At 39.2% G+C, this 14,508-nt stretch overlaps 1 protein-coding gene across 1 annotated transcript in view; it reads right to left on the bottom strand.

Moving 5' to 3' along the window:
* The window catches only part of wwp2 (WW domain containing E3 ubiquitin protein ligase 2), a 200,460-nt gene that overhangs the window by 148,093 nt on the left and 37,859 nt on the right, over nt 1–14,508 (bottom strand). Inside the window, exons 3-4 of the mRNA XM_060838011.1 lie at nt 6,395–6,539; nt 938–1,059 (exon numbers count right to left, since the gene is read on the bottom strand). Of these exons, the coding sequence (XP_060693994.1) occupies nt 938–1,059; nt 6,395–6,539 (267 nt within the window). The remainder of the gene's footprint in view (nt 1–937; nt 1,060–6,394; nt 6,540–14,508) is intronic.

Consider the following 14,508-nt stretch of genomic DNA (forward strand, 5'->3'; position numbering starts at 1 on the left):
TTGTACACTTCAATCAGAACCCCATCTCAGCCTCCTGTGCTCCAAGGAAAACAAACTCAGCATGTTCTCCTTATAATGAGAATTTTAATTCCAGGCAACATCCCTGCAAAATCATTTCTGCACCCTCTCCAGTGCAATCATGTCCTTCGAACTATGTGGTGACCAGCACTGCATATAGTTCTATCGCATATTTGTATAACAATGAATCAATAAGTACTGTTCCATAATAAGAACGCAATAATTTTGAAAGCAGTCTTTAAAAGTGATTTCTCCAAAAGTAAAACTCTTTTCCTTTCTAATTTGAAATTTTCAATTCCTGTGGAACTCTGAAATTAAAAAACACCAATACTGAGCCTTATCACAGATGCACTTGCACCTTTCTCACTCATTCAAGACTCCAGATAAGTTTCTAGTTGAAGCAAAATCATTTTAATTAGTAAGCACAATAATATGTAACTGAGAAGGGAGTTGGATACATTGCTAATTTCTCCAAATAGTTAACAATATTGTGTAAAACAGCAAAGCATTTATGCTTTTTCAACTCTGGCAATGTGTATGCTGTGCCTTTAGGCACAGACTGTAATACATCGGCCACACTGTTTCAAATGTCGGCACCAATACTGTTAACATTCATATTTCCTCTCCAAGTATTCGTCTCTTGTACTGAGGTAAGCGTCAGCAAGTCTTACAATATAATCAAGTCTTTGAGATCTAGGTAGTTTTTGCCAACTTAAAGCAGCCAGATTTCTCTCCATTTTTCAGACATACAGAATACGAATTGCATTCTTATTCTTTATTCACGGATAAATGAAAGAAATACAATAACAAACACAGCAATCCATTTTTTTTCAATGACTTTAGTTAGATAATGAAAATGTTGATTTTGAAACCTTGCATGGTAAAATTAATTTTAAAAATACATAGCAAGTGAACTCACACTTTCCATTGTTCTTCTTTAAAATGTCAGAGACATCAAGAGTCACACTGCCAAAGCGTTCATTTTTCAAGGCATGACTGTTCCAGACTTTCAGCTCCAATTTGCTCTGTGGCGTTACATTCCTAAGATGAAAAACATGTCATTACAAAAAGAATTCAGAGCTAATATGGATACATAAAAACCCTTCAAAATTCCCAGCACAGGTTCTTAAAATCTATGTATATACTGCCCAGATTTACCTAACTTAGTTGCCCAAAATAAGCCACTAAGGTTATTGACAACAGACTGGACTTCAGCCCAGAGTCAGTCATTTTAAATGTTGTATTGCTTGCTTCAATTATATGCTGCCATGAAAACATAACCAAGTAGGATTCATTTTCAACAGAAGGTGCTCTTCCAAGTCAAAATGGCAAAGTATTTCACCAGAGGGGGAAAAAAGAAAATTGGATTTGAGATACTGAGTTGTTCTGTGCATCTTCTCTTGAAGTCTTACAATACCAGTTAAAACATTAAACTGCCTTTCCCTCTCTAAAAACAGATACTGCATGTTTAACTATGCATTTCCATTTTATTAAAAATAATTCCACATCAGTGTATCCAGATTGCTTCCTAATCTTCTCCAACTCAATCACATCTCTTGACCTACCCCATTAGCAGAACTAACCTGACTGCCAGTATGTTTGTGCTTTGTGTTGTAAATCACAGGCACTATTGTCAACTTCATCAGCTGCAAGGCACGGGACCAACTGCACTGTTGGTGCCTTTTCTTCACCTCCCAAATTCCACCACACTTATAATGAAAAAAATCCAGATCTGTGTTGGCATTTTTCTTCTGCTTTTACCTCAAAGTGCTTCAAACGTACAAGTATTGATCACTTTTGAGGAAGAGTCACTCAACCCAAAACATTAACTCTGATTTCTCTGATGCTGCCAGACCTGCTGAGCTTCTCCATCAATTTCTACGCCCGTCTTTGATTTACAGTATCCGCAGTCCTTTCAGTTCCTGTTGATCACTGACAAGGTATAATGGCCAGTAAAACAAACTAAATCAAACAGCCTTCGCCTATGACTCCCCAAACATAATAGTCCTTCATTCGCTTGCAAATTGATTTAAGTTTATAGATCTCTAATTAAATCTCTTTCTATTTCTATCTATTCAGCGGAAATATCCCCAATAAGAATTTGCAGTGTAAAGGTAACATTGTTTAATTTTCTTCTGCAATGGGAAAACAGCTACTTAAAAAGCCAAGAATTACTACACTTTTTAAAAGCAAGTTACCTGACACTCATTAGAAGAGTTTACACAGCTGATGGTTCAAGCAGAGAGAAAGCCTATTTTAGATAAGCTGGAGACAAGAGGCTGCGTACGAATGGAAATTTGGCTGGCAACAAGGAGCCAACTGTAAACTGGTCACCATTCCACAGACCAATGACAAAGGCCTCCTGCTGGCCAACAATTATTTGAACATCTTGTGGGTTAATGCTTGATGTAGAAGACCTCAGACCTCTGGAGGGAAAGGAGCTGTCTTTTCCTACAGTAAAAAACATCATAAGTCTGAACATGGTCAATTTACTTTCCCTCACCAGATGCTATAACATTTAATTTATAAGTCATGGACTTGCGTACATAGGAAACAGTTACCCTATGCCTCCTAGAGTGAACGTCTCTGAAGATGGAAGGTTGAGAAATAGTGTAATCATCAGCAAAGGGACACTGAACTTCCTTCCCTCCATTACGTTGATTTATTGTGTGTGTGTGTGTGTGTGTGTGTGTGTGTGTGTGTGTGTGTGTAGGCACAGGGCGACTTTTATAAAGTGGTTACAGTTTTAACTCAGTTTTGTATCAATGATAACTACTTCTGTATTGAAAATCTATTTACTTGTAACAAATAATAATTCTGATTAAGTATAGAAAGTATAAGTGCCCCATTGATTGGGGTCTAAAAGACTCTTCAATTCTGTCTCCTTTATAGAGTTGTCTCACTGGCATCTTTTCATCCACACACCTAACACAGGAGCCACATTAACCTATGGTCCAATGTTACTGTTTCTAACTCCAAGATAATAGCATCATCAGGCAAAGACCAAGTCCAGGGGCTGGAACAACATTATGATCCACAGAACATTTCAGATTCCAGAGTTTAAGCCAGCTTGGGAATTTGATTACTGTGGTGACCATTCACAAAAAATATTCACATAAGGCTGTCAATGCACTTTTAGCTTCAATCTAATTTTGGTAAAATAACACAAGTTCATTACACAAAAGTAAATTCAAAAAAGCTATTACAGGACAATATGGAAACAGCAAAAAGAAAGATTCAACCCATTTTCCTAACAATATCCTTCAAGACACACAAACCCAGTGAAGTATCACTCCTTCCTGGTCACCACATTATAGAAAAGATGTGGAAGCTTTGGAAAGGGTTCAGATGAGATTTACTGGGATATTGCCTGGTATGGAGGGAAGGTCTTGTGAGCAAAGGCTGAGGGACTTGAGGCTGTTTTTGTTAGAGAGAAGGTTGAGAGGTGACTTATTTGAGACATACAAGATAATCAGAGGGTTAGATAGGATGGACAGTGAGAGCCTTTTTCCTCAGATGGTAACGGCTAGCATGAGGGGACATAGTTTTAAATTGAGGGATGTTAAATATAGGACACATGTCAGATGTAGTTTCTTTACTCAGTAGTAGGGGCATGGAATGCCCTGCCTGAAACAGTAGTGGATTCGCCAACTTTAAGGGCATTTAAATGGTCATTGGATAAACATATGGATGAAATGGAATAAGTGTAGGTTAGACGGGCTTCAGATCGGTTCCACAGGTCGGCGCAACAGAGGGCCGAAGGGCCTGTACTGAGCTGTAATATTCTATATTCCTTCACATAATTTTTTTTATTGAAATTACAAATGTCAGCAACTTTGTGCACATTCAACAGATGTGATTCTCTCTGCTTTTGTCTGTCCCAGAGCTACACAATCTTCCAGGCTAGTTCATTGACTTTTCGGAATGATCTTTAAGAAACAGACCCAAGACATTGACTACTTTTAAATTGTTAGACAGCGTATCTGCTGGTATGGATCTTTTCTGCTGAACTGTGACTTCCTTCGAGCTTTGGCCTTCCCTTTTGTGGGCCATATAAGTTCAAGTCAACATAAAACAGCAATTATCTCATCAGATAGCTTGTTGAGTCACATAGATCAAATCATATGATTTCTGGCAATGTTGTATTCGGCTTACCATTCCAAATGACTTTGACCCTTTTCCAAAAATCAGAGCTTTTCAGTATTGAAGACTAAAATTCCATTTAACTCTCTTATAGAATTCAAGTTCTCAAATAATAAAATAGTATATTATAAACCTTCATCACAGCAGTTAAATGAAGGTGCAATCTGACCCAAGGCCTGTTTCTACGCTGTATGACTCTGTGACCCATTCTCTTCAGCTTACCTATGGTTGGCTGTAGATTTAATGTTCAAGCAGGATGGTCTCCCACCAGAGGGCACTGTTAAATTATGCACATCAGGCCATTATCAAGTCATTGCCAAGGCTGAGCAATGCTAATCTGGTGTCTGCCTGGGCAGCATTGGCACTTTTCCCAAACAGGATAAAAACTTAAGGGAAAACCAGCCAGACCTAAAGATTATCTGACACCTCCTTAAAATATTTAAAAAGTTTCTTTATGAACCAGACGAATCAAAATGACATCAGAATTAACAGGGGAAGGGATTAGAGCATAGCTCTTTCAGAAAGCCAGCACTATTTTGATTCCATCACACACATGAAAAGTTTAAAGCACAGTAATGCATCCTGGATCATGTGAATGATTCCAGTTTACATGTCAATATGCCTTACAATGGTTCTCTAAACACTTGGAGACCCAGCTTCTGGTGATTGTGTGGAATTTGCACATTTTCCCAGTGTATACATGGGCTTGGTCCAGGTGCTCTGGCTTCCTCCCACACTCCAAAGATGTGCAGGTTAGGTGGATTGACCATGCTAAATTGTCTGTAGTCTCCAGGGATGTGTAGGCTAGGTGGATTGGCCACGGTAAGTGTTGGATTGCACAGAAAGGAGAAGGGACTGGTTCTGGGTCAGATGCTGTTCTGAGGGTTGGTGCAGACTCAATGAACTGAATGGCCTCTTTCCTATTGTAGTGGTTCTCTGACTCTACTTCTGCATTGTAAAATCAATTATTACAGCAGGAAAAATGTAAATGATTAAGAAGGCACGGTGGCACAGTGGTTAGCACTGTTGCCTCACAGCGCCTGAGACCTGGGTTCAATTCCCGACTCAGGCAACTGACTGTGTGGAGTTTGCACATTCTCCCCGTGTCTGCATGGGTTTCCTCCGGGTGCTCCGGTTTCCTCCCACAGTCCAAAGATGTGCGGGTCAGGTGAACTGGCCATGCTAAATTGCACGTAGTGTTAGGTAAGGGGTTAATGTAGGGGTATGGGTGGGTTGCGCTTCGGCGGGTCGGTGTGGACTTGTTGGGCCGAAGGGCCTGTTTCCACACTGTAAGTAATCTAATCTAAGGGACAAGATGATAGACTGGAGAAATATGGAATAAAGAGCAAGAGACAATATTGTTCACACTGGAGAAAGCAGTTGGCTTTGCACCATGCTAAATTTACATAAATGTCCAAATTGAATCATTTCATTCACTTGTTACATCAAGAAGATCAAATTCACATCTCCAAGTGTTTAGAGAACCAGTGTAATGCATATTGACGTGCAAACTGGAATCATTCACATGATCCAGGATGCATTACAGTGCTTTAAACTTTTCATACGTGTGATGGAATCAAAATATTTGGCAATACACTGACTACGTACATTCTCCCCGTGTCTGCGTGTGTTTCCTCCGGGTGCTCCAGTTTCCTCCCACAGTCCAACGATGCGCAGATTAGGTGAATTGGCTAGTTAAATTGCCCGTAGTGTTCAGGGATGTGTAGTTAGATGCATTAGGGTAGGGGGGATAGGTTTGGGTGGGTTACTGTTCGGAGGGTCGGTATTTATGTGTTGTTGGGCCGAAGGGTCTGTTTCCACACTGCAGGGATTTTATGATTCCATGTACAAAGAAGCTTATCTAATCCATTCGCTGAACAATTAAGATGGCAATTTGGAAGAGTTTAGCAACAGATTTAAAACATTTGGATCAAATAAGGTACACAAATAGGGATCAATCAAAAATTTTAAATGAGAAGACAAATGTAAAACTTTTATACATGATACATATTCAACACTGAGGGCTTAGGTTTCAACCTGGGCTAATTCTGGAGAAAATGACCACGGAATGAATCTCTGCTATATTACTTCTAATCTCATTCGGGCACAAGACACAATTTGTCGAAGAAATATGCTTCATCTCACAAGGAGACTGCATTAAATTACATTTTGCCTGTGTTGAATCCATGAGTTGTATGCAACAGGAAATAATAAAATGATAGTTTTTCCTTACAAGGTCAATGTCTCATTCCACTGTGGATGGAGGTTTCCATTTCGTTTTCCAGTTTTCTTAGTTTCACTGTTCAGACCATCCACTGTCACCTCAACATAGCAACTGATCCTTGTTGGTTTGGGGACTCTCAGCTTTGCTTTCAAAACTAAAACAAAAAAAGTTTAAATTGTTGTAAAACCTGTATTGTTAAAGTAATTACAAATAGGTAATTACAATTGCAGTAGCAATTCTCATCACTAGGAGCACCCAAAAATAAAGTCTGAACACTCATACAGTATTTCAAAATTAAGCCAGCAAGGTCATTTTATTTATAGATGAGCATTGAGACAAAATACATTTCAAAACCTAAAATAGATTAAAAAGTAATAGAAAGTCAAAAGTATATTTTCAAAGCAAAAGCATGTGACAAGATCAGCCCTTGCTTGGAGAGAGCTAAACTTAATGAATTACTACGTATACAGCATTTGTGTATTAATGGATAGCACTCTGAAGTTAACCAGTAGCACACTGGTTTTGCTATCAGTTTTGAACTCATGCTTCCGGATTACAAGTCCAAGTACAGCAGCTGGGAATTTAAAGCCAGCCAACAGATAAAACTTAAATAAAAGGCAAGCATAATCAATGGTGTTACTTCTGGATCATTGCAGAAACCAATCTACACTAATATTTTACAAGGAATCAAACCCGCTGACCCCACCAATCTGGCTGACTTGTAATTCCAGACCTGACTGTAATGGGAGCGATTTCTAAATATGACCTAACAAGCCATTCAGCTAAGGGTTATTAGGGATGGGTAATAAATGCTGGCCCTGCCAGCAACTCCCACATCCTGTAAATGAATAAAAAAAAGCATCACTTCACTCAGAGAGTTCAGTGGAGGCCTTGTAAACTGCAGCTTTAAGTAAAGTTCCTTTCATGTTTACATTTCACATATTGACTAAAATATACAAAAAACCTAAAATGTATTTAGCTGCACAACCATGGTGAGGCACAGCAGACAGCAGACACAAGACAGCACATTGGCAGAGGAAGGGAGACTAGTTAATCCCAGATACCAGCCAACAGTTAACCCCCAACACAGCTAGGTATCCACTTTATCTTTCAATATTGTTCTGATATTGCCACTACTTTGAAGTCTTTTTTCATCCTCTACAGAGGGCAAAATTGATGGAAACATAAAATGGAACACTACATTGGTGCACAGACATTACACAAACAAGGTTAATAGCTCGACATGAGATCACCATTTAAAAATATATTCCAAATACAATCCATTCCACGAGCAAGTTTCACTGTCTCAGATTCAACAACTGCAAGCTGTTAATGCCAAATCAAATAAGCCATTGGAAAAACAGAAGAAGAGTGAAAATGACTTTATAAAAAAAGGCACATGTTCATTTTAACAAAGAATTGATTACAAGTATATTTTAAGCTTCTAACTGGTGAAACAACTGGTTCCAAGACTTCAGAATAAATTCTAAAAAAAATTAACAATGCGTTTTCCACAAATCACTAATTTTCTAAAACCATAAAAAAGGACCATCAACTTTCACCCCCGGAATTAATATTTCAATTCACTTTGATAGTTACATTAAAACCTAATATTGGATTTTTTTTTACATTCCCTTTAGCATAAATAACTTGCAAAAGGATGATTCCTGATGTAAAGCCAAGTGAGTATACGTTCAGGGTCTTTGGTGCTGTATTGATTACTATGACCACTTGCTCTTTCGTCTTACCTCCTGACTCTAATTTGAAGTGAGCAGCGCTCCAAACAATTTTGTACGCAGAGGAGGATCCAAACAGCTGCCAGCTTTGGAACTACTTTTCATTTTTATTTCAAATTTTCCAGATATTCAAATTGGGTATTAAAACTAAGGTGACGATCTTTACCTTTTTGGTTGCAGCAAGAGAATTGCCTGCATTGGCTTCACTTCATCTGCAATCTCAGGTGGTCCAAACCCATTTCTCATCTACATGCTACCCTCACTTACATCAAGTTCATATGAAAAACACCTAGCTACATTACACCCCCTTTAGACCCCCTCCAAATGCTGGTCCTGGATTTAGTGCTGATGAACAACAAAGTCATAAAATCATAGAGATCTACAGCTCGGAAACTGGGCCTTCAGCCCAGCAAGTCTGCAGTTATCAAAAAACTACCACCTGACCATTCTAATCCCATTTTCCAGCACTCGGCCCTTAGCCTTGTATGCCTTGGCATTTCAAGTGTATGCTGTAAATGTTGAAACGAGTTCCTCTAAATCTCCTATTCCTTATCTGAAATCTATGCCCCCTATTCATTGATCCCTCCATCAAGAGGGAAAGTTCCTTCCTGTCCAATCTATCTATACCCTTCATAATTTTATACATCTCAAGTACGCCATCCCTCAGTCTCCTCTGCTTCAAGGAAAACAAACCAGTCAATACAATCTCTTTTTATAACAAAGTCTCCAGCCCATCCTACATCCTGATACATGCTCTCTGCACCCTCTCCAGTGCAATCACATCCCTCCTATAATGTGGATTCCACAACTGCACACAATATTTTAACTGTGACCTAATCAATGTTTTATACAATTCCAGCCAATCTGCTCTAGTCTTAAACTGTATGCCTCAGCTAACGAACTGAAGTATGCCCTATGCTTTCTTAACCATTTTATCTGTCTATCCTGCCACCTAAAGGGATTGGTGGACATGCACATCAAGGTCCCTCTGAGGCTCGGTGCTTCCCAGGATCATTCTAGTCATTTTGCATATTTTTCCCTTGATTGTACTGCCCAAGTGCCTCACTTCACACTTATCCAGACTGAATTCCATTTGCCACTGATCACTTCATCTGACCAACCCATCTAGGGTGGCACGGTGGCACAGTGGTTAGCACTGCTGCCTCACAGTGCCAGAGACCTGGGTTCAATTCCCGCCTCAGGCGACTGACTGTTTGGAGTTTGCACATTCTCCCCGTGTCTGCGTGGGTTTCCTCCGGGTGCTCCGGTTTCCTCCCACAGTCCAAAGATGTGCAGGTGAATTGGCCATGCTAAATTACCTGTAGTGTTAGGTAAGGGGTAAATGTAGGGGTATGGGTGGGTTATGCTTCGGCAGGTCGGTGTAGACTTGTTGGGCCGAAGGGCCTGTTTCCACACTGTAAGTAATCTAATCTAAAGACTCTTGTAATCTAAAGCTATTCTCTTAACTATTTAGCACCTCACCAATTTTCAAATCATCTGCAAACTCACTGATCAACCTTCCTACATTCAAGTCTTAAATCATTAATATATACGTAAAGTCTCTGGAAGATCTAAAACACTGTCTTGGACACTCTGTGTACCATCAGCTGTTTCTGAGATACTGACTCCATCCATCTCCCGAGCAACTTGATGCTGAATCAGACTGTTAGCAACCACACTGTCATGTTTGGTCCCATATCCATGTCATTGCTAAAACAACTTATTTTCATCTGTGGAATATCATCTGATACTGCCTCAATTAATGAAACCATCATGCCTTGTTAAGTCTACACTCTACTAAACTAATTCTCTCCTGACAATCCTACCATCCATTACTGAGCATAAATTTGGGCTAAACCTGGCTCTATGCTAATTCTCAAGCCTTGTTAACCTTTCACTCATCTTTCTGTGGCTTACATTAATACCTGGTCAGTTCACTTTTTGTATTTAAAATTCTCATCTTTGTTGACAAATTCATCCCCACAGCTTCACCCTACCACATCATTGAACACCTCCAGCTCTATAATCTTTCAAGATGTCTCTGGTTCTAACTGAAATGAGAGGAAATAGACACACAGGCATTAATGCCATGATGGGAAATGAATTTATTCAGTACAACTGAAGGATCTACTTTAATAGTATTCGTACTCTCCACTAACTCTATCCTTTCAAACCATCAGGCTGAATAACTTCAAGACAGTTTTTACTTTAAAAATAATTGAATTCTGTACTCAGCAAGAGGGATGTTAATACTGAGGGACACAGTCTTTCTATCCCAGGTCATTAGAACCAACATCAAGTGCTCCTAGGCACAATTATTATAATTAGATGGTAAACTGCTTCATTTCAAGAGTTTGACATCTTAACATTCCACACAGAAGTAATCTTGTCACCCCATGCAAGAGATTCAATAATGCTGTCAACTAGTGTGTAAATGAGCACAATTTTGTGCTGTGGATCTACATCCACTCTAAAATTGAGTGAGAACAACTTCACATGTGGCACTTCACTGCCAGCAGACTGAGGCAAATTCATGCCAATAGTTGGGGTTGATTCCAATCAATGTGGCAAAACAAAAGTACCCAAGCCTGAAGCACCTGTTTATTTCAAACCACTTGTATCAAAGAAGAAAGCAACCAACTTTGTTCAGGGGAAAATACTAAAAATTATGCTTTTTTTTTAAAAAAGCACAATGGTGCAACTTGATGAACAGCAAACATCTGTAACTAGCAAATCCAAACCAGAGTTCTATCCCTAACCTGGTTATCATTGCAAGTTAAATCAAACTGTTCACACATTCAAAGCCAATTTGAGTCTCTGCTCATCAGAAAGACACTTACTTCCACCTCCATATCATTCTTGTCATTACCATAAATTTTAAAGATTTTAACTATACCTTCTGTCCCACCCAAATGTGATTATTCCAATCCTTCCCCCGTACATCTCCAATCCTTCACTGTCCATTAACTTTGTGCATGCAAAACTTTGCAGTCTGCACCCACCATCCCCTTCTAGTTCATTAAATGTAAAATTGTTGTCCACTTATTCAGATAACTGCATAAACTCACTCCAATTTCAGTAATCTCCTCTTCCAGTACAACCTCAAACAACCCCTCGGATTCCAGACTTGACTGGAATTGCCTTTTTTATCCTGTGTATCATTATTGCCATTGGATTCCATGCTCCAGAAATACCTCCCAAAATTTCCTTACTTCTCCACATGCTTTCCTTTTCAAAATTTCATTTAAAATACTTTCTTTGACTAAGCTTGCAGTAAACCTCCGTTCAACACCTCCTTTGGCTCCATCTCTCCCCCTATCTCATCACATCTCTGTAAGCACCCTGGCAGCTTTTTTATGCTAACTGTGCTTTTTGTTTCAAGTGTTATTGCGGTGGCAGAAGTAACTGTTTTGATGGCCTGGGTTAAATTAAAAACAAAGTACTCCAAGATATAAATTCCACAAGGCCCCACAAAGGACAGTAAGGAATCCCAAAGATAAAAAGGTAAAGTCTCCGTAGTCTTACAAGACCATAGGACTGCAAAAAGGTTAGAGCTACAGTTCGGGTTAGAAGGATGACTGGTGGTGTTTAACCTGAGGGTCACCACATCTCAGGTGAGGGGAAAGTTTGAGAAAGAGAACTCTTCATGATAATCTCAGCTGGTGCAGGAATTGAACCCACACTGGTGGCATCACCCTACACTTCAAACCAGTCATCCAGCCAACTGATCTAACCGACCACCCAATCCCAATCCCAAAGATAAATGGCTCAATTACAGCAGGAAGCACAGAATGGTGTACTCACCCATTCTGGCTAGAAAGTCTCAAAATGCTGAACTAGCCAGCAACTCCAGCAGTATTTGAGCTCAAGTTCAACCAGTCAACCCCTCCTTCATACTGACGACACTGACTCTTTAGTGCTCCAGAAACAATACTGACACTAAGCATGCTAAGAGATCAAATCTAGACGTCAAATGCAGCTTGAACATTGCACCAAAATACATCACGGCTGAATCTGATACAGTTCTCAAGGCAACCAAATGCATACTTTTAACTTGGATCTCTAAAAAGCAATGGAGAATGGGAAAACTGCTTATTATTCCCTTCCTAACATTAGGGAGGCAAGTCTCTCACTATTACCTTGGCATAAATCTGTTAACGGCATAGATCAAAATCAGCTCTTGGCCTGTATGTATGGTGGCTACATTAGAAACACACTTAGAATGAGTCTGAAGCTATAAATCTTTCATGTCACAGAATTTAAACAAAGTTACAATACAAACAATACATTTCAAAAACATCAAAACTATCCTTTAAGGAAACAACTCATGGCTTGTACTACTTTTTTAAAAAAGTTTGCCATTAAAAACATGGACTTTTTTCCTCCAAAGTTGATCACATTATGACTCATAACAAGGTTCTGTAGTTTGTCCTATAACTGCAACCATACAGTGCCAAAAGAAACAAGTCTGTCTCATTTCTAGCTCAAATTACGTCAATAAATGGCACTAATGCCAACAGAGCTGATGCATGGTGACTGTGTGAACTAATTTTTTTAAACAATTTAGGTATTAACTGTATAGAGTATCGAGAAAATTACACTCCTAATATCAGTTTTGAAATAAACGCTGCAAAATGTAAATTACCTTCATGGTAATACAGAAGTAACATATAGACAATTATGGGAACCCACATCAAAAGTTGTGCCCTCTGAGAAGAGTGCAGCAACCAGCTCAATCCACATTCAGTGCTATTATAGATCTTACAATTGTTTCACAACAGCTCTGTAAATCTCACTAAATTAGATACAGCACAGACAGATGGGAGGGATGCAAAAGAATGTCTAGGCATAGTGATGACGAAAGAAGAGAGCTGAACCGGGAGGAAAGACAATGGACACCTATTGGCAAGAGGGGCTGCAGGAAGTTAGGGGTACTCAGGGAAAGAAAAAGCAAAATCGGAAAGAAAGAGGAAGTGTGAAAGACAGGGAAAGAAAGCAAGAGTGTGAGTGTACTGAAAAAAAGAGAGAAAAAAATGGAAAGATGGAGTGAGCATGAAAGGAAGAGAGAACAGGGGTAACATAGCAACATCTCAAAACAACCCATGATGTACTGATAAGCAACTGCGCAGCTAAATGTGCCACATGTGCAGATCATCTACCTTGTAAAACCTGGCTAGCCCATCCCTCCAGGAAAATAATAATAAATCAAATACAGAAGTTATCCCAGTTGTTGGATCTGATTTCAAGAGTTAACATCTTCACTTCAACAACAAACCTAAGCAATGACTTCAAATGGTATATGACTGACAGAGTCATAGAGATGTACCAGACGGAAATAGACTCTTTGGTCTAACTCGTCCATGCCGACCAGATATCCCAACCTAATCTAGTCCCATTTGCCACCACTTGGCCCATATCCCTTTAAACCCTTCCTATTCATACCCATTCAGATGCCTTTTAAATGTTGCAATTGTACCAGCCACCACCACTTTCTCTGGCAGCTCATTCCATATATGACATATTGGAGCCTTCGTTAGTTTCAATCTTGGTATTTGTAATTTCTTGTTAATAACACTGTCCAGCTTTTACAAACCTTCAGTTATAACTTTTAATAAACTAATCTTTAACTTATTTATGCAAACTTTTGATTGATGGTCTGTTTTATCAGAGATCATTATAAGCTGAAATAGGGCTAAACGAGCTAAATTCATCCACAACTCACTGACCATGTGGTAGGCCCACCTACTGCTTGCAACAAATGGAATTAGAGTATTCCTGTCAGTTTTCTATTTCTTCCTCTCTTACTGGACCATGCTTCCTGTTTATTTTGTGACTCAAAAAAACTTAGAAAGACAAGCAATGTGAATTTGAAGAACTCAAGCCAGAATTGGCATGAATGCAGACAATCCAATCTAATCTGATTGTTATACTGATGCTTCTGATTAACTGCAAGGAATCTCCTCCAATTCCACAGTTCAATCCCAATTAGCAAACCTCCTGTTAAGATAATATATGCATTTATCAGTCCCAACAGAACCACAGAGGGCTGTGTGTCCTGGATGATGAGGCTAACTTCAGAGATAACACTTATCATGTCACAAATGGAACATCAGTGCAAAAGACATTGTATATTTTGGATTCTGCATCATCAGAAGCTCTGCAAAACTATTTATTAATACTCAGTTTAATTTGCCTCTCTTCTCACGCTTTCTAATTTTCTACAAATATTAATCTAAAATCTTTCTGCAATTGACCTGGCTTTAATAGTAACTTGTGGTTATGTATTGTTCACTTGCTTGAAACCAGGCAGGAACACTGTGCTGTTGAGGCACAGTGCTAATGTCCATACGTCTGAGCCAGAAGGCCCAAGTTAAAATTCCACCCACA

This window comes from Hemiscyllium ocellatum, chromosome 17 (genome assembly GCF_020745735.1).
Source record: "Hemiscyllium ocellatum isolate sHemOce1 chromosome 17, sHemOce1.pat.X.cur, whole genome shotgun sequence".
In the NCBI taxonomy this organism is placed as follows: Eukaryota; Metazoa; Chordata; class Chondrichthyes; order Orectolobiformes; family Hemiscylliidae; genus Hemiscyllium; species Hemiscyllium ocellatum.